Source organism: Zootermopsis nevadensis, unplaced genomic scaffold (genome assembly GCF_977971745.1).
Source record: "Zootermopsis nevadensis isolate Lab colony 2312 unplaced genomic scaffold, Znev_1.0 Znev_ptg000013l, whole genome shotgun sequence".
Taxonomy (NCBI): Eukaryota; Metazoa; Arthropoda; class Insecta; order Blattodea; family Termopsidae; genus Zootermopsis; species Zootermopsis nevadensis.
The window spans coordinates 2,527,691-2,550,964 of record NW_028259145.1 but is presented as its reverse complement, the minus strand read 5'-3'; the positions used below and the strand labels follow the sequence as shown (position 1 = coordinate 2,550,964).

Below are 23,274 nucleotides of genomic sequence, written 5' to 3'. Positions count from 1 at the left end.
ACGAATAAGTCGTCGTCTTTTCACATCAACTCAAGCTGCACTCTTCCAAGCTGATATGAATTCTTAAATGAACTCGTCACATTGGAGGTAGTGGATTGAAATTCAGTTCCTTTGTTAGAAACAAAACCTTTGATTCTAATGAAATCCCTCTAGGGAAGTCTTAAAATATAATTTTGCAGTACAGTGGTAGTGAAATGTTTTGAAAACATTTGAAATCTTGAGAAGTACGTCCATCTTGTATTATTTATATTTAAAACTTGTTGCTGTTTTTGTGATATGAGTGACTCAAAATTATAATGAGTGTCGGTGCAGATGTTTGACTTAATGGCGGAGATGTATGGAGATGCGCCATATTTGAATATTTCCAGAAGATGGGGATGGGCAATTCTCCACTGGCTGGCTTGGCAGCTCTTGGCTTGGGCGGCCTCAACACTGGCAACACAGGAGGCCTGAATCCTGCAGGTAATTGTGATTCTTTAAGCGTGCTACATGCAGTGTGGTTTGTTAATTTCAAACTTTTCCATGGCATAGTTTTGTTGAGGTTATAAAAGGAAAGGGAAAGCTAGATAAGAAATTAGGTTAATTTGATGTCTAAATCTGAATAATTGTTATATATATATGCTCTATACATTTGTTAGAAATGGGCACTGTTGACTTTTTGTACACTCAGTTCCTTCCTACCCCCTTTTTTGTGTGAACTGTAATGCATTAGTGTGTGACGTATTCTGGTATTACAGTAAATCTTCTAAACTACAGTGTAGGGTATTATATTATTTTTGAAATACTGATACTTCATATATCTCATTGACATTACTGGTGCTATTTTGTTCCAGAAATAGCAACACAGTTAACTTATATTTGGGCTGGGGCCACGACTGTACAAAGTATGTCTGTTGCAACGGACATACTTTTGTACGGACGTAGGTGAGGACACCACAGAATGCAACGGCTTCTTCCGGCTCCATTGGGGCAACTGACGCATCACACTGCGCTCGTGTGGTGTCCTCGCCTACGTCCGTTGCAACGGACATACTTTTGTACGGATGTAGGTGAGGACACCACAGAATGCAACGGCTTCTTCCGGCTCCATTGGGGCAACTGACGCATCACACTGCGCTCGTGTGGTGTCCTCGCCTACGTCCGTTGCAACGGACATACTTTGTACGGTTGTGTGGCCCCAGTCTTAGCAGTAAATCTACTGATATTACTTTTCTTAACTGTATACAGAATTATTTCACTCATATTCAAAGAAAAATTGCTGGCCAAGAACAGAAGTTTTAATGTTTCCGATAGGTTATAAGTGATCCTTAAAGACTGAATATTACACTAAACTTGTGTGTGGTGGGGGTAGTTACCTTCTTAGTGTATGGATGATATTAATATCTGTAGTGGACAACATTTTAATTCTGTGATTATACTACGATGCCACTAATTTTAATGATAGTCAATAATTAATTGCATAGTTGAACATTTGTCTGCTGTATGATGTGAAGGGAACTTGAAGTTCGGGTGGGGATTAAATTCACGTCTTTCTGTAAATGTCATGCCCCTAATAGATAACAATTTTTTTTACGTTGCATATTTAACAAGTATGGTATTTCTTTGAGCAGTTTTATCTGTTGGCACAGCTCTTGCTGCCCTTGCTGGTAGCCAGCTTCGAACCAACAACCAAAACCGTAACCAGCCCGGAGCAAATCAGCAGACACATGAAATGACGGTTCCCAATGAACTGATTGGTTGCATCATCGGCAAGGGTGGCACGAAGATTGCGGAGATCAGGTGCGTTTGGTTGGAAAATGCTCGTTTCTTTGATATAGTTATGAGAAGCACACAGTAATAAATTGTTCCTGAAATGATATGTTCTGGCACAGTAGATGTTGCGTGCTTCTGAAATCTGGTTGCAGAAGTATGAATTTTAGCGTAACCCAGACTTGATTCTGGTTGTTTCTGTCTTTTGGAGATGCTGGAAGGTTAGATGATTTGATGTGATGAGCAGATCTGCCTGCATACTATAGGCATCAGTTAACTAATATGTAGCTGTCATATGTCAGTGGAGAAAATGTGAGGTTTTGAAGGTGATTAACTGACCTATGACCTCTTGTTCAATTTGCCTTACATACATATATCTGGCTTTGCAAAGAATAGTTAACAGGCCTGTTTTTACAACATTTATACAGAAGTAGTTTTTTTTGTAAGGTGTTGAATTTGTAATTGTTTATTAATGCACTTTATAATTTATGATGACGCTGTTTTTGTTTTGTTTTCAGGCAAATTAGTGGAGCCATGATTCGCATCTCAAACTGTGAAGAACGTGAAGGTGGCGCCACGGACAGAACCATCACAATCACAGGGAATCCTGATGCCGTGGCCCTGGCACAGTATCTGATCAATATGAGGTAGGAACACTTTGAGTATATTGTAGCCTAGCAGCACGGAGATCTGAGCAGGAGGAAAGCGGGACCCTGTTGTTTTATGCTGTTAAGTGGGTTGACTCTTGATATCATTGGCGCACTTCTGCATATTTTTGATTCCATGTAATGGGTCTGTGAACTGAAACAGTTGTGAATAATCTAAATGGGTACTGCATTGCGTGGAAATTGTTGATTTCAAACAATATATATCCACCTTTTAAAATTAAAGACTTCTTATTAACATCTGATTAAACCAGAGAGACTTCGTCCACTTGATTCTGGTGCTTACATGATTGTGAATATATATTTTTAAATATTACCTGCTGAACTAAACAAGGGTTCCATGTTTCTTTCTGCTCAAGAACTGCAATTGTATTGTCCTTTTCGGTGAGATAGGGATTGCAGTTGGGATCACTCGAAGATGGAAGTGAAGACAGCGACATCTTTCATCTTGAAGAAGATACGTGACCTATCATTCTTTCCAGGTCTCCTGTTCATTGTTGCAAAGCACTAACTTTTTCCTGATCTCTGCAGTCATTCTATGCCCCACAGCCCCCCTCTCCAGACCAGGACGTTTTTCTGCAGTGCTCCTGTGTGCCCTCTTCATAATTCCAGCTGGAACAATTCCTCTTTGTGTTACTTATTTTTGTTTTCAAGTAACCGTAAAGTTAGGATATTAAGTAAATGTTGAGGCGTTCAAGTACAACAATTAAGTGATTTAAGTGTTAACAGTGTGACTCAAAACTTGAACAGCCCGGCTGCAACAGGGCCACGTTACATATTCTAACTTTGGGTTGTGTGCCCCATGGGTATACAAGGTGATGAGAGAAACTGAAACTAATTTTGAAGAGTCTCTCATACCACACTTTGTATTTTATGTGGTGCTTTAAAATTTAATAATGACTTTCTTCTTTACCTTAAATTGTGAATGTTGGTAGTTCCGTATGTTCACAGTTTACCACAGAGTCATCTAAGCTCCGTAACCTGTGGCATATAACCAGTTTTAATTTTCTAGGCATGCACATGTAACTAATATTTGGTGGTGGGACTGTGTAGTATTTTCCACTTCAGGATTCATTGCCTTAACCATCTTGGTTAAAACTGCTCCTTTTGCTTATTAATGCTCTTAAAACTGTCAGTTGATGAATTACCATTCTATTTTATTTCACTGCTCAGTGGCTGAAAATTTTGGTTTTTGGTTTCTTGTTTTGTAATATTGCGACATATCGGCATTTAGTTTTTGTACTAGCCATTTTTATTCACATTAAGTATGTCCTATTTTGGCTTAAAGTGGTCATTTTTTATACAACTACACACTTTGCTAAAAGTGTATAGTAGAAGTTGAAAGTATAAAGTAGTTGATGCATATTAGTGTAATTGGTAGAGATGTTTGGGACCAAGGGACTGGCGAGGAAGCAGTGAGCAACCAACATGTCTGTGTTATTGTGAGCCAGTTACCGCAGAATGCTGCACATGACAAAATTTACTATAACATAGCAAGACTTCATCGACATGAACATTTTAAGCCAAAGTTCCGTACTTTTATCGAGTGTGCATCACCACTGCTGTAGAGAATCATATAATTCTCTTTTCTAGTTTTGGTTTTACCATCCATAATTACCATGTATAGACACACCAGAGCTTTAAGAATGCCAGTCAGTCATTTTTTTTGGCCATACAGTGCATGCAAATGTAGCATTAAAAGTTGTTAAGAGCTGAGTGGCATTCTTAGATGATCAGTAATTCTGTGCACTTGCCTCACTGTGAGGATGCACGGTGTGTGCTGGATTATTCCATTTGAGCACACTGGCTGCATTTGTTTGCTCTGGGGTCTAGGGACAAGAGACGGAAAGGCACCACCTTCCTACACAACCTTGCCATCTCTGAACAACTTGTTCCTGATTCCTGGTTGACAAATACGCCCGTGGTGTGTCACAGTATTACATATATTTTTTTAATTAATTAAATTCACAAACCTGGTTTTTTAATCCTCGCCATTATGTCCGTTGTCTCTTTTCCCCCAGTGTTGAACTGCAGAAAGCTAACCTTGAGGCCCAAAATCCCGCAACCCCCGGAGGTCCGGGCACTTCAACCCCTGGCTCAAGTTCGAGTGGTCCCTCTTCCGCGGCCGCTTCCCCTCTGGCCAGTGCTATTCCCCTCGCCCAGCTGCTGTCCAAACCTGGCGCCCTCAACGCGCTCTCAAGTCTGAGCGCCCTGGGGGGGCTCACGGAGCTTCTGGGGGGCACGGGCGCTTCAGCCCCTGTCCAGACCACTGGTGTTCACCGTTCACATAAGACCTATACCCCCAGGTTGCGGAGCCCAGGTGGAGGCATGGGCCCCCAGGATAACAGCAAGATAAAATCTGAGAGGAGCAAGTTTGCACCTTATTAGAACCTGTTATCCTGCTTACCCCGCTGCCTATACACTCTGCTCCGTATCACTGGGGTGTTGGCTAACAGGTTATGTTAATTACAGGACAAACATAACAGTGTTTCTGGTAATGATAGCTTACAATTTAGAGGGATAAAATATGGTAAAATCTCTTCAGTATTGAGTGAATCTTTGTCACCTATTAATTTTTATAATAAATTTCTTTATGTTCAATGTATGGAACACACATTTGTCATTCTTTGTATATTTGCTTGCAGTTTTGCCATTCAAGCATGGCAACCAAGCAGAGGATGTTCTGTATTGATGAGATTTTACTTTTGCAGACTCATTTGAGATGCAGTTGAATTAGTCGTAAGTCTTGACATAAGTGTAATCTTTCTCTGTACTATAGTAGCAGGGGGAAAAAGAAGTAATTAAAAGTCTCTAGATACAGTCACTAGTTATCATCTTCTTCATGTTTAAACCATAGTTCATTATTACGATCATTGCAGTTGTGTTTCATTCTGCAGGTTTTATTATTCCAAGATACATAGAGTAAGCTGCAGTAAGACAGATGTCGGTAGTATGACTTCTTAGGAAGTTTTGCCAGACTGTTTTGTTCTTTTGCTATAGTGGTAATGATTCCAGACTTTTTGTGATATGTTTTAGGATGTTTTTTTTATTATTCTTTTTAACATTTTGAGTTCTGTGAAGTTATCAGATTGCTGATCGGTGGTGACAGTGAAAATTTTGTTTATGAGAATGTTGGACTAGAGATGAACATATCAGATTGGTTTATTTGCACCACTGCATTTTTGTTTTCAAGATTCTGTCATGTGTAATTAGTTAATTGAAGGAAAATAAATTGAAAGATAACAGGCTTGCATTTGTTTTATGTCTGAAGTTTATGAACTGGTCTTGTGGCACACATTAAATAAAATTTGTTAGCAATGCAACGATTGCAACAAACAAAATTATTTATCCTGTTTCATAGCCAGTAATCCTATATATATAGAAACAAGCTCAGGTGTCTGAATATTATAAAATACCCTTACTTTGTTCTCTTGCTTAGAGGATGGTGAATTAGGGGGGCATATCAGAAATGTCACACGTTAATCTCAGTAACCTCGTGAGTGCCATGTCCGAAATTGTCTTGAACATATTTCTTTTGCAAGGAGTTTCATGCTCTGAAAATGTCATTACCTTGTGGTAATAATCCTCCTCTATACGTCTGCATTTCTGGACCCACGTCTTTGAAGGTGCTGCGTCAGTAACAGGTGTCAGAATATTGTGTGTAATATTGTTTTGGTCTCTAAGTAAGAACTTGCAGCGGAATTAATTTAGGACTGATTCTCACTGTTGAATTGCCAGACACTTTGACTCGGCTGGTTTGTTGCAGATTGTAATTGCAGCGTTCATTATCTTTCGTCTTAAAAATTTAGTCTTCCTGCAGGCTACTTTGACCAATAATCATCTTCCATATATAGATAATGTTAATCACTGAGTACTTAAATGAATATAAAATGTGTACGGTGTAGAATATTCTGACATGAAACTAGAATTGTGTATTTGTTCACAAATTCTTGGGCTCAAAAAGAGAGGGATATACTGTTTCCCATACTATGTATATGTCCATAATAATGCTTGAGATGGAAGATCAGAAAATACAAGCTTATGGCACTTTATCTGGTGTGGGGCTTTGGCTGTTATAGTCGAGATTCTGTTTTATTAATCCCCTTCACACTTATTGAGATTTCAGTGTAAAGTAGACTGTGGCCTCTATTTATTTTGTCGAACTTTGTAAGTTCTGTTTGCCCCCCCAAAGAAAAAATACAACAAGCTTTTATATTAGTACTCTTCTCCTAAATAGTTTGGTGCCCAGTATTTCACTCCTCTGGCTATTCCAGTGTTCAGTTCTTTTGCTGTTTATGATTGCTTCATATCATGTTTATGTTAAATTACTTGCAAGTGTTATATTAAGATTTTAAGTTGTGTACCAGAGAAGACAGCACTGTGAATCTCGGGAAAAAAAATTTTCTTCTCTTCATTTGTTCTGTGTTGCTGGTAAGTGCTTAATTATATCTATAATTTGAAGTCTTTCCTGTTACAGTAATAAATATTCATTTGTCAGAGACTGGAGTTGGTTTCCTTTTTTGAAATGAATAGCATCGTGTGGTTTCTGTAAATTTGTCATAACTCATGCATGCTGTATGTATGATTGTGATTTATACTTTTAAAGCATATATTTATATATGACTCCTGTTACCAAAGAGTGCAAATGTTTAACGTTGATTTTTTTTATTATGTACGTTTTAGTCCATATTGCAGTGCTAATTACAAATCAAATTTAAAAGACCCATTAACTGTTGTATTTGGATATTACCATGGTAAGATTCCTTTTACTCTACTTGAACACATTCACTCTCAGGAACTCAAATGCTGGCTTACCCTTCAAGCAAAGGCATTTTAGCAGTACATTAGCATTTTACATTATTATGAGGTTATTAAAGAAGTGACAACTGTTCTGTGTATGTTCATGAAATCTCAGGCAGTAGCTGCCGTGCACCATCTGTTAACAGGAGGAAACTATAATTAAAGTCAACTGTGAAAGACTTTATCATAAGGCATGTTACCGTCTGATGTAGTGCTCTGTTCATTGCACTGATAAAAGCCCAAATTCAAATATAGAATTTTAAATTTCCTCTTGCCTCCTAGCAGCTGAATTAAATTAACTTGTAATCAATTCGAAGTGCAGAAAATTGTAAAATAAATTGTCTATACATTGCAATTTTTAACTTAGAATTGCCATAAAATATAGACTAAGGATGAATCATTTCCCCCCTATATCAAAGTTTCATTATCATCAGCCTGAGTGCATAGTTTACGTACCTTTTGTTTATTCTTTGAAGTACTGGAAAGTATATGAGTTAAAATGGCAGAAAGCTTTAACATGCTATGCCATAGGTTCAGAATGACATAACCTTTGTTATAATAAAAGTTCACTGCCTTTCTTGTGACAGCAAAGAAGACAAATGCACAAGCTGTCAAGCTTCTTGATAGCAGGTTCAAATCAGGCAAGCTTTTTCTTCTTCTTAGAATTCTTTTGTAAACACTATTCAACAGGCCTTGTTATATGAGCACTTATATGAATGAATGATAAACCATAGAGGAAAAGTGGCCTAACTCATGCAGACTGACGCTGTGATTCTGTTATCCTTATTTTGAATTCATCATAGAGCATTTACATACTGGGGGAAATGAAATTAGCACACAAGCTCTCCATAGTGTGATTCCATGTTAAACAAACAAGTTGTAAATATTATACAACATATGTCACCGTCAAATGTCATAAGCTATCTAACCATGGGCACTTTGTAGTTAAAATAGGTGTTCAAAGCTGTCTCCGTCCATATCACGGCAGAAGGCAATGCACCTCGCGGCATTCTCTCGAACATGCCTTAACATGTTGGCACAGCTGCTTGAAGTCTTGCCACAAGATCTTCGATAGTCCTGCGCAAATGTGCTCCTTCAGGTGTCCTCAGAAGAAAAGGCCATCGAAGTTTGATCCGCCGACCGAGGAGGTCCTCCACCTTTCTGGATATGTTGTGTTCAATCACTGCCAGACATCTTTCCCATAGTGCACTGGAGCTTTGTCGTACTGAGACTACAACCTCTGCCTCACAGCCAGAGGCGTGTCTTCAAGCAGCCCTGGTAGAACCGTTTCCAGATAATCACGATATCATTGAACAGTCACTCTATCAGGTAGCAGATAGAGGCTCACGTTAATGTCCCTGACGATTCCAGTGCACAAATTTCATATTAATTTATCTCATCGATAGGGTACTGAGATATTTTTTCTTCACTAGATTCACTGCTGTTCCTACACTGCTTGATTATTCGTCACCATCAGAAAATGCTTTTCTTTACAGGTTGTAATGAAATTTCATTATGCTGTAGTCATGGCTGTCAATTTGTTATTATTTTGTTAAAACATTGTTTTTATATCTACCACTTATGGTTTTCAGTATGTTTTTTCTTTATACTGTCTTTACATCATTTTTTGTTCTCCTGTTTTTTATTTCTGCATGTAATGTAAAATACATGCGAACCTCTTATTATTTGATACAGTCTCACAAACCACACATTTTGGTTTACCATTTGGTCCCCTAGTAAACATTAACATGCCTTCCCGGACTTCATTTTCTTTATGAAATGCAGCAGAGATCACAGAACCCATTTGTTTCAACAACAGTGACTTTAAATACAATAATGCAAACAAGATATTTGATCCTTTGTTTGTAATATTTAAGAATTCAGTCTGTACCTCAAAGAAAACAACTATTTGCCATTACAAAGATAAACTGTAATGTTCTTTAAGGAAGTGTAGAAACATACGCTATTTATTGTGAGAATTGTACGAATTACAAAATTAAGAGTTATTGATTGTTGAAGCAGGTGAAACATACATGGTGTGACAATTAAATTCTCAGAATGACTGCGTATATGTCGCATCGAGTAGCAAGTGGGCTGTAACTAAGCAGTGATGTGTTACGAGATGTTTGTGGTTATGTCTTGTGTGTTTGGTGAAGGAAATAAGGCAGTAATAGTGAAGCAGTGGCAGAGTTACACAAGTCTGTATTTTCATCCTGGCAGAAAAATGATAATAGGTTGTTGGAGCGAGGCATTAACATAAAGTTTTGTTGCAAAGTTAGGCAACATCACAAGTGAAACTCTGCAGATGTTAACCAAGGCTTATCGTGCTGATGCTATGAAAAAGTTTAGTGTCTTTGAATGGCATAAAAGGTTTAAAGAGGGTCAGGAAGACAATGCTCTTTTGTTTTTTTATCACAAGGGTGTTGTTCTCCCTGAGTTTGTTGAACAAGATCAGACAGTGAACCACCATTATCTCGAAATATTGGCAAGGTTATGTGAGGCTGTTCATCGAAGAAGACCCAAAATTTAGCCTGATGCTTGGATCTTGCATTGTGACAATGTCCCTGCTCATGTCCGGGAGTTTTTGGCCAAAATAATCTGTACTGAAGTCGGATCGTCCACTGTATTCGCTAGATTTGGCCCCGTGCAACTTTTGACTTTTCCCAAAATTGAAGACTGTTTTGAAGGGCCACAGATTTTCAGACATTGCTGACATTCAGGGACATGTGACAACCATCCTGAAGAGCATTCCAGAAGAGGAGTTGCAGAAATGTTTTGAGCAGTGGAAACATCAACTCTCTAAGCGTATTGGTGTGCAAGGAGACTACTTCAAAGGTGACTGCAAGTAACTGTGTAAGTAATTAAATACAACTTTTACAGGGGCTTTCTGGGAACTTATTGTCACACCTTGTACACTTACCATTGGGCTTTAAAGGGCTAACATTTTTTTCTTTAATGATAAAAATTCAGACATAACCTTACAGTTAAGTAATATGCAGATGTACAGAGCACTCTGACACAATTCTCACTCTCCACTACACTGTATTCAGATACAAAGTCATAGTTATTTTGTTCCCCATTTTTTATGAATGGATGTCGTATGAGGAATACGAGGGGTTGGTAGAAATTCAAATTAAAACTTGTCTTGGCGTATCTAACTATGAATGCATAGTTTATAATTTTAAATTTCAAATGAAGTTTGTGCATTTTCAGAACAAAGATACAGCAGTATAACTTGAATTTAATATAAATGTTTATTACTCATATATACATATTGTCTTTAAATGGCACTGGAAAAGACTTTCTGTGTAATTTGATATGAATCTGAAGAAACAATGTTGTTGCTCATTGACCTGTAGTAAGCTTGAAGATGCAAGATTTTGATTTTAAAAACTTTGCAGCACAGACATTGGCATAAATGGGAGGATAATATTGACATGAATCTTAAAGAAGCCCGTCACAGTGGTTCTGTGATCTTAAGATGTGTGAGGTCCTAGATTGCTCAGACACCAGGGGTTTGAATTATGCATAAGGCATGGATGTGCACATTTGATTTTGTGTGATGGGTAAAGACATTTTCATGAGCTGATCCTCCATCTAAGGAGTCTACTGTGATTTTTCTGTATTAGAATTGATTCAATTTTTCAAAAACATTTCACAAACAACAGAATTCTCTCAAAACTGGTCATGTACCATTTTCACCTGGACCTGTTACACATTTCCTTTTGAATGAAAATAGTGCTTGAGACTTGCTGCAGTTAAAGGTACAGTATCTACAGGCTGGGCGATTGGAGTTCGATCCCCGACGGACAGAGGATTTTCTTCTAATCTCTGTGTCCAGATCAGCTCTGGGGCCCACTTAACCTTTTGTACCGTGGGTACAAGGAGTCCTTTCCCAGGGGGTAAAGAGCGACCAGGGCGAGACACTGACTGCTCACCATCTAGTGCCAAGGTTGAGAATGAATAGGAGCTATGCTGCCTCTCGCCCAGAGCACCAACATGGCATGTAGCAGGATAGCTTTACTTTGCTTTACTTAAAGATACAGTACACTACTTAAGGGCTGTGCTCCATAAATTTATTTTGTACAACCACACATCTCCAGTAAGTAAAGTTTGTCCCGCTACGTACGGTACAGGCGCTTGGGGTGAGTGGAGGTATAGCTCCTCTCTTTCTTGACCTTGGCGCTAGATGGGGTGAGTGGTCAGCATCACGCCCCGGCCGGCTTTACCCCCGGGAAAGGACCCCCAGTACCCATTGTCGAGGAGGCTGGGTGGGCCCCAGAGCCGGTCTTGACACGGAGGCTAGAGGAAAAATCGTCTGCCCCCGTCGGGGATCGAACCCCGGTCGTCCAGTGTGTAGCTAGTCACTATACTGACTGAGCTATCCCTCCATGGGTTGTATTCTGTTGTCAACACTGATTCTGTGGATGGCACATTGGATGACGAGATCCATATCCAGTCTGTTTCAAGGGCATGCCGATTGATTGAGAAAAAATATGGAAACCCATTTCCACTCAGAATTATATTCTTGACATTTGAGGTCCCCTCCCGGCCCAGATGTGTGTGTGTGTGTGTGTCAGGTTCAAAAGGGTTCCAGTACGACCAAACATCCTGAACCCATTGTGATGCTTCCTATGCCAAAAGTTTGGGCACACGCAAGAACGATGTGCTTCCAACGTAGTGTGTGGTGTCTGGTGAGTACTATGAGCTGATTGATTAGTTTGATTCTCAGCAAGATGTGATAATTTTCTTCTTGAAGATGGCTGTTGTTTTGGGTTGTCGTGCCATGTAATCTGGTATAAGTTTACTGACAATGCAGAGGCTACTGCACTGCTGCCTTTGTTATCAGGACAGTGATGGCTGTTGCGCTGGTGATGGATGGGTACTGGACTACATACTACAACCAAAAAGACACATCATTATGCTTGCTACCATGCGAACCTGAAATCTCACAATTTTATTTTCATTATTGCATTCAAACTGGTCCAGCCTCACATCCAGAGGACTGAAGGTCCTTTCCCTGGTGATAAAGCTGACTTCTCACCTCCATCTAGTGTTGAGACAAAGAATGCATGGGGTTATTTCTCAATACATCTTCATGATATGATGATTAATGAAGCATCAGGGACATTTTACTCATTCATGCTATGAGAAGACTCCCTCTAATGGCCGTTAATATATTTATCCTAAGTGTTTGCTAAATTGAACTGCTATATGTATGATGTCATTTTATACTTTCTTCTGTAGGATGTCTGTTCATTAGTTATGTTACACACAAGAAGTTTTGATTGTCTCAACCCTTATTTCTCCCTCCCACTCAGTTTTCAACAGACATAAAGCTGTAATGTTTAAAATTAATCTTTTGAAGTGGATCGAAACTACCTCAACCAGGAGGCGAAACAGATGAGCTTTCTGTTCTCTTCCCTGCCCTCACCCCATTTATACCTGAAAACAGAAGCATAATTTGGCTTATGTAAAATAATGTATTAATTTTTGTTTCAGTTCCCCAACTTATTCTTTGCCGTATTTACTAACATATAGGACACTTAATACATGTTTTACTCCAATTTTATGGTGGGAAGGTTTTTTAATGTTCATTTTGTGTGAAGTTACAGATAAGCCATTTTGATTCAAGTCAGGCATGTTTTTCAGTTATTGTATGTAACCCACATGTTTGGAACTTTGTTTTTCATGTTGCCATTGAATTTTTGATTTGATCCTACTGCAACTGCTTGAAATTTTAATTTATGAAGTGGCAGGTACTTTTAAAATACTGACTACTGTCCGTTTCATCAACCATATGTTGGACAACTTCCATGCATTCACAAGACTACTGTTTGGAGTACACTGACATTACGAAGGGATTCTTAATGGCAGATCACATTAGCCATTGTTGCCCTAATGTGATTTTAAAGTATTGCTAAATCACAGGCCATTCTTGCACTAAAGTAATTGTAAGATTTGAGGTTTTCACAGCAGTGAGTATGAAGATTTCTCTCTTCTGGGTTGTTGCGCTGTGTAGTCTGGTAGATGTTAACCAACGTTTCAGAGGTCATACTGCCTCCGTCATCAGAGTATGAAGATTTCTGTCTTCTGGGTTGTTGCGCTGTGTAGTCTGATCGATGTTAACCAACGTTTCAGAGGTCATACTGCCTCTGTCATCGCCCTGATGACAGAAGCAGTATGACCTCTGAAACATTGGTGGAAATCTACCAGACTACACGGCGCAACAACCCAGAAGACAACAATCTTCAAAGTAATTGTTAGCAGTGTATTCCGAGCTCTTGTTGATGCAAAATGTTTGTCATGCAAGCATACAGACATGGATGGGCCCAGAAGTTGTTCTTAGCTCATATTAGAGCATGATGAACATGTAAGAATGGTTTGTTGAGGAGACGGTCTAACCGATGTTAGTCTTCCATTTCTGTAACTGAGTGAAATTGTACCTTAAATATCGAAGACGTTCTGAGAAGAACTAACTATGCCTGCTTTCCTTAAAATACTTCATTCTATATAGTGAAGTTAGCAAGAACCATAAAATAATAATTATACACTATAGTGATCCATTCTGTGCATTTCCACTAGTACAGATTCCAACCAAGTGAAATTTGTCAGATAAAACCACAAAATTTTGAATCATTGTCATGTTTACAGGGCATTCATACAGACATATTTATGATCTAGCTTTACACACAATTTCACATACTTAGCTCAACACGTGACAGTTAAATACATATTTCATTTGGTCGCCATGATGTTTTACATTTTACAGAAAAACTGTGTTAACAGAAGTTCCATATTTCTCAGTGGTCTGATACCACACAATTTCAGGAGTACATTAAATGGTGTCCCACTCTCACTCCACAGTTTGTTGGTTCAAAGTTTTTATAGAATGACAGGCACAAGGACATATTAATATCATAAGCAGGAAAGGATGCTGAGAGGATGATAATATTATTGCCATTAGTGTGAACAATTTCCACTTACAGAATTTAATGGATGTGCAACTTTTTAATTAATTAGATTATTCTGTTTTTTGGTCATGCCAATATTATTAGTTCTGCTATTGTTCTTAAAATAGGTCTTGGTGTTGTTTTTGTTATTTGCGATGGAGTCGTAAGCATCAAAGAAATATGTGCATAGGAAGAAAGAATTTGGATAAATCTTGTTTATTTTTACAAGTATTTCTTTTTGTGCCATGCTCTCCAGTATTAATCAAATTACTGTTACGAAGAAGAAACGCGCACATTTCAAAAAATTCTGAGCCTGATGCTTGTTTCCCAATTATAATAAAAGTTCTCAAGTTATTGCACAATTTTATTTATCAGATTTTTGAGTCAGTCTTTCACACAACACTGAGATATTTGAAAGAATATAGTGTGTGTTCTCATGTACACTTTTCCTGTAAAATAGGTGACCATATGAATAACCTTGTAGGTACAATGAAATCTAATCACTTGTTTTGGAGTATTTCTTTGTCTGTAATATAAGTGAGCATTGCTTTGCTGCTTGTCTAACAGTATTGTATTGTGTATGTGTCAGTCATTTGATGTATCCTGTGATTTCAATGAAGTCTCTTCAGTCAGACAGCGATGTAAGTATTCACTTACAACCCAATGTTGTGCAGATTGTCTGCCTCCATCATCAGTGTTCATGTGGTGAGTGACGTGATTGCCTGGCCGTATTTGTACCCACGACTAGCTCTTATAGCCCTCAATGCTGTGTTTATCTTTGTTACAGGATATCGATGGAGACGGCTGGGATGCCGATGCCTGGGTACCACTATATCACACCCAATCACATTGTCAAGGCTCCGATACACTAATGTACAGTATATTGTAATAATATTAGGGAGAGCTCTACACAAGTGTTTCTTTTTCCATCTCCAAGGAAATACTTTTGTAGAATTTGCCATGACAAAATGTATGGAGCAAAGTTTTCATTGGAAAATTGAGGGAAAGTAATTTTCACTTGGTTATTGTGAACAAAATTGTTTGAAAATTTTTGCATGGGAAAGAGAGGCAAGCATTTGTTGAAGGAACAAGAGTGCAAGTAGTGTTTTCCAGGTTGAATATAATGCTTGCTGTTTTTTTATGCCAATAGTGAAGGCAGGCAAAGTCTTCAGGGTTGAAAATAGTGCTTGCTGACTTTCTGAAGGAATATGTTTGGACGGTGTTAAAGGTAGAAATTGCAAGTAATATTTTCTGAGTTGAAAATAATGCTTGTATCATGTTTGTGTGTGTTATAAGGTGGTAAGACGAGAAAGAGGGCAAGTAGTGTTTTCTGGTTTGAAAATAATACTAGCCACATATTTTCTGTACTGAGCAAGGTGGATGATGATAAAGGGATCAAGCCAAAGATTTGTGATCTTTTGTTGTTTTTATTATATATTAGAATGTTGTTACTACTACTATTACTACTACATATTACAGTATAAAGTACCCATCTGTAATGATTTTCTCCTCTAGTGTTTCACTTTAAATAACCATTTGCATAATACCTAGACTAGTGACCAATTTAGGAGTGAAATCTTTCTCACGGTAGCAGGTAGTTTGATGTGAATTCTTCTTAAAATAAACTAGGTTTTTTAATGATAGGACATTGTTTTTTTAACTTATTTAGATCTATTCATGAAATGTTATCATATAGTCACACCTTTTCACCACACTAATACTTTAATCATTATATCTCAGTTTGTGTCTTCCTAAGAAAAGTAATAAAGCCAGATCTGAGAAGGGAATGTCAAATTGACCATATCAATCCAGGATGTGACCTGGCTGAACTTTGCTCACATGGCATAGAAGAGCTATGTAGCTGGCAATACTCGCGTGCAAGGAAATGTAGCGTAGAAAGTGGAAATGCTCTTACAAAGAATAGGTTTGACGGGTGCAGTGCCAGCTGTGCTAAGCTCTATGAAACATCACATATTTTTTAGCATATCAGATCTTGATTATAATCTATTAAGGGCATTGTAATGATTTTAAAAAATGAATTGCATTGCATTGAATTATAATGGGTAGACACCATATGTGGGACAATACATTTATCTAAGTGATTAACTCCTTCCCCATTTTAATCCTAAACAGATGGATATCAGTTTTTATCCCACCAAAATATTTACTGGAACCTTGGCTCCAGGTGACCTGTAGTACATATCCTTCTTCCAGTGCTTTTTGATCATATCTTCCATATAATATTAAAATGTGCCAAATCTTATTTATTATAGTCCAATTTTTAATAAGAATGTAACCACTTTAATGCTCATATTTAAGAAAGAAAGCATAAATTCTTAAGAAAAAAGAAAGAATCACATTTTAGAGGAATCTCCATTTAAGAACAAAAAGTGTAGACTAGGAAATATTTTACTTTGTGTGCAGATTCTTTGTCTAACAAATGTATCACTGTTGTTTTAGTAAAGACTAAGTCACTAATATGTATTAATGACAGCACTAGCCAATGGCATGTATTGTTGCTGTGATTAGAAATAGCTTAATAATATTATTATTGTATTGGAGCAGTTTCTGTCAGGATACAGATGATTCACAGGGGTTAGGGTTACTCTATTCATGTTGTGTTACCATTGATGGAAAAGATTTTGCTAAATATGTTAATTTCTTACGTGAAAGGGGTGGCAGAAGTTAGGAAAGTACATAGCACATGTCCCATGTCAGAATGGAATATGTAGTATGTACCAGAATAACGCGACACGAAGTAGTAGAACAAGGTGTACGGGAAACATCACGTGTGATGATAAGGAAATGAATAAAGTTCACTAATAACGTCAAAATATACACTTTATGTGCATTTTAAAAAAGTAATTCCAGAGATGAAACACTTTTTCATGCTCACATAGCAAAGATAAAGACATATCTTTTAAAAATAAATTTACTTGAAACAGCTTCATTTCATTTATATAAATGATAAGCTTTAAATTTAACCTGATACTACAGGAATGAATTGGATGCAGTTGTGCTCACTTGCTGGTGTGTATGTACATACTGAGGAACACGCTACACTGATCAGTCAATGTGTCGTGCTCTAGTTTTATTGATAATTAGGTAGAAAAACTTGATAACAACATGGACAATCTGCGTATTGTTTTCAGTGTCGATTAATGTGTTGTTTGCACTTCCTTTATTATGAATGAGTGTTGGTATCTCAGTTACATTTCTAGAGATATAGATTGTTTTCATTTTATTTAGGAGGTAACTGCAATGTTCTGCAATTTTTAATCAGAATAATATAATTGTTATGTACCAGTGTTTTGTACTATATAAAAAGAAATATCTTGACTGAAAAGGTATTTTTGTGCTAAGAGCATATGATTTTGTCAAAGCTAATAATGGTATTACTACATGTGTATTGATGAAATTTTTTTCAAATAATGGCAAAGCACCAATATAGTGTAGTCCACTCTCACTCACTCTCTCTTTCTAGCACCTTTACATCATTTACCATGTTAACATTTTGTTTTAAAAAACGCACTTTTATCTGTCCCTTAAATGGATACCCATTTTAAAAGAGCCTAATACTTCTAAAGTGGGATAGTATTTTCCAAAAGTCTTTTTTTGGTACCTGTTCAGTTTTTGTAATCCCTTCTTTAATAGGAAACAAAACAACAAAACTATCTTGGAATCAAATATCAAGCATCTTCAAAGCTTGACATATACAGAATTAATAGTTGTTCTTTATGGGTACCTATTTAAGAATTCTTTTTTCCCAGTTCTAGGTAAATTAAAGACATTTCCAAATCTTAACAGTATACTAGGAAAACAGTTATATCTTGATACATAAAATGTTAATGGCAGGAGAAGAAAGCTGACTGTGTTGTATATTTAAACTGGAAACCATAGGATTTCAATAGTTTCATTGGTCGCTACCTACGTGAAGATACCTTCAGATGCAATGATAGCATAAGAGAGCATGGGTGCTTTTTTCTCCTCCACACATATATTTATGTCAGTGATACTGTACTTCATTATGTATCTATATTAGTGATTCCAACAATTTTCACAGCTGTGGTTTTGAATAAGCAAGAGAATATTATTAACTTCCTACATTTTTAAGATAAGAGATATTGGTGAAGTCTCTCAGACCTTGTCCCTGTGACATGATTGTCAACCATTTGTCTAACAGCAAAGAAAACCGGTAGATGCCCATCCCTCTACCTCCCTATCTGTGTTGTAGCCAGACAGTTCTAATGTAAACTGGTTTAAGGATGAAATGTTTGTGCCCTTACCCATGACCTTTCTGGACAGCACCTGGTGTCATAATTTACAGAGTGTTTCCAGTCCAAAAATATTTCCAATTTGGTCACATTATGCTGTTGGACTCAGAAACATTCTGTGTGAGGCCAGGACACCCTTCTGTGTGGCATATCCTTGTTTCAGTTTAATTTCATATGCAGGGAGTAGTTAACAATTGAGCTCAGAGCAATAATCAGAAACTACTATATGTATTTTGATTTCAACAAGAGTTGGATAAACCAGAAGTGATATATGTCATGGAGCACAGGGGCCTTAACATTATTTCTATGCTGACAACTTTTTTATGAAAAAAAGAAAAAACTTTTCAGTTTATATTCCTTTCCTTTGAATGTGAGACTATTTGGACATTTGTACACGAGGCAATCAAGTAATATAATATGCTAATAATACACCTTTCTTCCAAAGAAAATAATCCTTAAAAAGTATTTAACAATGTTGATTCTTTATTAATATATGAAAGAGCTGTTTGTATTTTAAACTGTTCTCTGAAGGGAAACTTTGTTAGTTCGTTACGAAATCTTTACATTCACTCACTGCTGATAATAAAATGAAAAGCTGTGTAGTGACTGAAATCTTGTTTACAAGTTTGGACAGTAGAGAAGGATACCAGCCTTTAATTCCAAGGCAGAAGGTAGGTTTTGTTTTAAATAAATTAAGGAATGTGTCATGTTGAGAATTAATGGATAAAACACTGCCTAACAGCCAACATCATTTTTGTAGGAATTGTATGTGATCTGTTTCTGTATTGGTACACAGCATTCAACTTGTAAATGACATAAAACTCAAATTGTTAGTTTCTGGTGAAGCTGATCTTGGTTAGCTCCACGTAGACCTACTTTGGCTGTAAGAAATTACTTGTTACCAATTGCATGACTCATGACCCATATGATGATGAAATTGTTTTAAAATATTATCAGGTTTCTTCTGTATCGTGTAACTGTCATCATTTTATAATATGAAGTTAACACCACGTTTTAATACTCTAATTATTTATTTTGTATATTCAAGGTGGCTGTGAAGAACAACTTTTTAAGTACCTCATTTTCAAGATGCATAAACATCACTGCAAATTATAAGAGCTTAGGTTATCATTATTAATCTTAAAATTAGTAATTTTCATACAAGTGAAATGTTACACAGTATGTATTGGTATCCCTGCATCACACACAGTGGTCTGCGGAATGAAGCTATACCAAGTTTTGCCACTGGAAGATTTTATCTTCTGTTTAATTTTTAGATGCATCAATAGACCCTAATGTGATGGAGTCTTTCAGGAGATTGTTTGGCATAACTTTAGTTTTTCTGATGAGGCAGCTTCTGTCTATAGCACACTGGTGATGGGCAAAACTTGAGGTTTGCAAGTCAAATGAATGTGCCAAATAAATATTTGTAACTTGAAAGCGTGTGCCAAATCCTTGAATAACATTACCTGATGTGTGTGGCAGGACCTGCCTGAATCATCAGGTTGTAATGTCATAATGTGAAGCTCAGGAAACTGATTGTACCTGTCCCACTGCTGATCTCTGCAGTCAGGATCATGCAAATGTTGGCTGCTCTGTATCAGTTACTTCCTCTTGCATAAGTCTCATTGTGAAGAGGTGTGATATTGAGGTTATTTTCAACCATTACCATGGGACTGTTCATTCATTTATGAACCAACAGTACTATTAATTGTACCTGATGAAAGATGTTGATAAAGGCATTATATAGATGTATGGATTAAACCTGAACTAATTTTACTACCTTTTTGACATGCACTGTAATATCTGCTGAAATATGAGAAGCGTACAGGATGTATATGGTAAATATAGGTTATTGTTACTCCTACATATTCCTGTCACAATTATTTTTGAGTTACATTCTTCAGAAGTATATAAAATATTGCCTCTTCCATTAAAATCTTTGGGACTAGTGTAAGATAAATAGCTTGAAGCAGGAACCAACCTTTGTATAGATTTTTGCACACACCTAGCATGAAAGCAGATTGCATTGAAGTCATGAAATTAATATGAAGTATACTGAATGTTAATAAACCTCAAAAACCCTCCTGAAATATCCAACTATCTGAACATGAGAATGAGAACCCTTTTTAAAACCCAAACCAAGGCTACCACAGTGCATGTGAGCAAAGAGAAGATTTTTCTAGCCTTTAATGAACAGGGTCATAACTAACATATTTAAGTAAATAAATAAATAAAACATAAGTAGTTGTGTAAGAATGAAACTACGTATATGAGAGCATGGTTGTTCAAATCAGTATTGTTTTTTTTTTGTGTGTGTTTAACATTTTTTGAATGGGGAGGGTAGAGGACTAGCATTCTAAAGGTGCCAAATTTCTGTGTATTGGAACACATACACCTCTGTGTAATACGAAGTTGACTGGAACAAATGCTGTACTTTGTAATTTAAAACTAAGCAGAGATACTTTTGTTGCATTTGTTTCAGGTTGAAAATTTGTTAGATGACTTTGTATTAATGTTGACATGAGAAGAGCTAGTCATGTGTTTTATGCTCATGTCTCCATTAATCAGGGTTAGTGAAAGCAAATGAAAACATCATTGGGAGGGGAGAAGGATGGGGAATCTTTGTAAATATTATTATTCAGGGTGATGTTTTTATTATTGTCATCACTCAGTAAATCAAAAAGAATGAACCAAAGCAAATATTACTATGAATAAAATTCTATGTTGTTAGTGCTTCTTGCTTGCTGTTAGAGTGAAACATTGTTTACACATTTCAGCTTGGTGGGGGGAAATGTTTTAAAGTAATTCTTGGTACACCAGTAGTCTGGTACATGAAGAACTCTTGAACCTGAATGACTGAGTACCTCAACTTAAAATCAAGGAATTAACCGTTGTCTTTCAGTGTTTTGATGGTAGGTTAGGTGTATAAAAACTGTTGCAAAATTTCTAATCATTGTTGTGGGAATATTACAAAAAATAAAAACTGATTTATTTGGTAGGCAATTAAAATTAGTTCAACTCATAATTTACAAAAAGTGTAGAGCTTAAAGAAACTAAATTTTACACTCTTCAAGAAGCCTCCAAGCTGAAATGAGTAGGGAAGCATGTTTGTAGAATATTTTTTTGGAATGTAAAGAAGAACCAGAAATCAAAGGTGTTTTATTACTACTATTATTATAGTATTGAAAGTAAAGGGCAATAATATTGAAGTAAAAGAAATAAAAAAAAATACCAGGCATAAAAAGACAAGTTTAGAACTGCACATGTACTGCTGTCTTGTAAGCTGTTATTATTAACACACTGTGTACTGTTTGTTTTGTTTATTAAAGTGTGTATATTTAGGGAAAAGAAGTCCAACTCCTTTCTTGAAATAGGTCATGCCACAGTCCAGAGAATTTTTGACAAATGACCTTCCCTTCACAGGACTCCTACATGATGGCTGATGTGTAATCAGCAAGTGATTGATTTCCTGCCTGTGTAGAATTCAGTCACAGTTTTGACTTTCTGACAGATAAATGTCACATCATAATCCAAAGTCTGAATCCAGTAACTTCTCTCATACAACACGAACATATTTCATCAACATGCATAGGTGGTACTACAGAACGTGCCGAGTGTGCCTGGACACATCATAACGTTTAGGACACAAGAAACATTTAAAAAATAAATAATTCTTTCTCATCCTCTTTGTCAAGTGTGCCATGTATTGTATATTTCATTTTGGGCTTTTGTATGGTGCACATGATGCATTTTTGGAAGAGTTAAGGCACTATGTAATTTACCTACCATGCACATCAGCTTCAATAGTTCATGGTGTCTGCCACTGTTGACTGCCTAGCGTTTGACATGTCAAAGCCCACTGCTAACAATGAAAATACTTTCAGAAATTGAATTAAAATATAAACGATGTTCAGGACTGTGGAATTTGTTTATGCTTTGTTAGAGGCAGTTTCCTTGTTTCAGATCGTCGGTTAGCTGTATCAGTCTGAAACAAGGAAAGAAGATGAAGTTCCAGGAATTAAAACGAGAAGCTGAGAATAGGGAAAACTGGAGAGCTCTTTTTGGGCAGAGCAATGGACCTGTCGTAAGATAGAACACTGAATAATAATAATAATAATAAGAGGCAGTTTCCTTGAAGATATTGTGGCATTAACATGTACTTTGTGTGTACTGTCTTTGTAATAGGAGAGTGATGATTCTGAATCGTCTTCGACTACGTTGTGTGCTTTTATGAATATTAGAACTTGTTTGTTTAAATTCTGTTATCATAACTTTCTACATTTTTAAGTATTTTATTTTAATATTGCAGTTTAACTTTCAACCATAATGGACCATTTGTAAGAACTTGTGACAGAGTCAGACAGGAAAGGAGAAAAGAAAGTGATGCTGATAGAAGATCATAAACTTCAGCATTGTGTGACACCACAATTAATGATAGCTGGAAATAAAGCTGTGGAGACCATTACCAACAAACAACCAAGCACCCAAATTGCAGCAGCATACATGGAACTGCTCTCCAAGTCTATGATCCTTCAGACAGGTCTGAATGACGAAACAGACTTAAATCAACCTAAATTGCCATTATTTTCACACAAAAAAGATTTGTAAGCCATTTATAATTTGTTTGGTACAGCAAGTCACTTGATTTGGCGTTCCGTGGAGTTGTTTTATTTAACCTTTGTTAATTTGGAATATTTGTGTGCGCGTTCAAATCCCTGAATAAAGACTATGTAATTCTTTTCAATCTTGACACGCCGTATTAAAAACAAGTTCTGTGTGCTGCGACATTTTGTATTTCCTTGGCTTCGGCATGTGAAGGAGTGTATAAAT

The 23,274-nt window shown here is 36.9% G+C and overlaps 1 protein-coding gene and 1 long non-coding RNA gene across 10 annotated transcripts in view; one reads left to right on the top strand and one right to left on the bottom strand.

Annotated features, from left to right (window-relative positions):
- mub (poly(rC)-binding protein mub) overlaps positions 1–21,795 on the top strand; it is a 105,394-nt gene extending 83,599 nt beyond the window's left edge. For 6 of the 9 annotated variants that reach the window (XM_087348374.1, XM_087348372.1, XM_087348373.1 and 3 more), the window contains 4 exons: positions 369–462; positions 1,629–1,779; positions 2,268–2,396; positions 4,436–5,663. In XM_087348374.1, the coding sequence (XP_087204500.1) occupies positions 369–462; positions 1,629–1,779; positions 2,268–2,396; positions 4,436–4,802 (741 nt within the window). In that variant the 3' untranslated portion in view covers positions 4,803–5,663. Of the gene's footprint in view, positions 1–368; positions 463–1,628; positions 1,780–2,267; positions 2,397–4,435; positions 5,664–14,954 lie in introns of those variants that run through there. The other 3 variants (XM_087348371.1, XM_022085694.2, XM_087348375.1) reach the window with 2 other exon arrangements.
- LOC147873836 (uncharacterized) lies at positions 21,602–23,188 on the bottom strand. The gene is made up of 2 exons (XR_015535037.1): positions 22,911–23,188; positions 21,602–22,429 (listed from the first exon to the last, which is right to left on the bottom strand). It is a non-coding gene; the product is annotated as an uncharacterized LOC147873836 (long non-coding RNA).
- Positions 23,189–23,274: the final 86 nt, after the last annotated feature.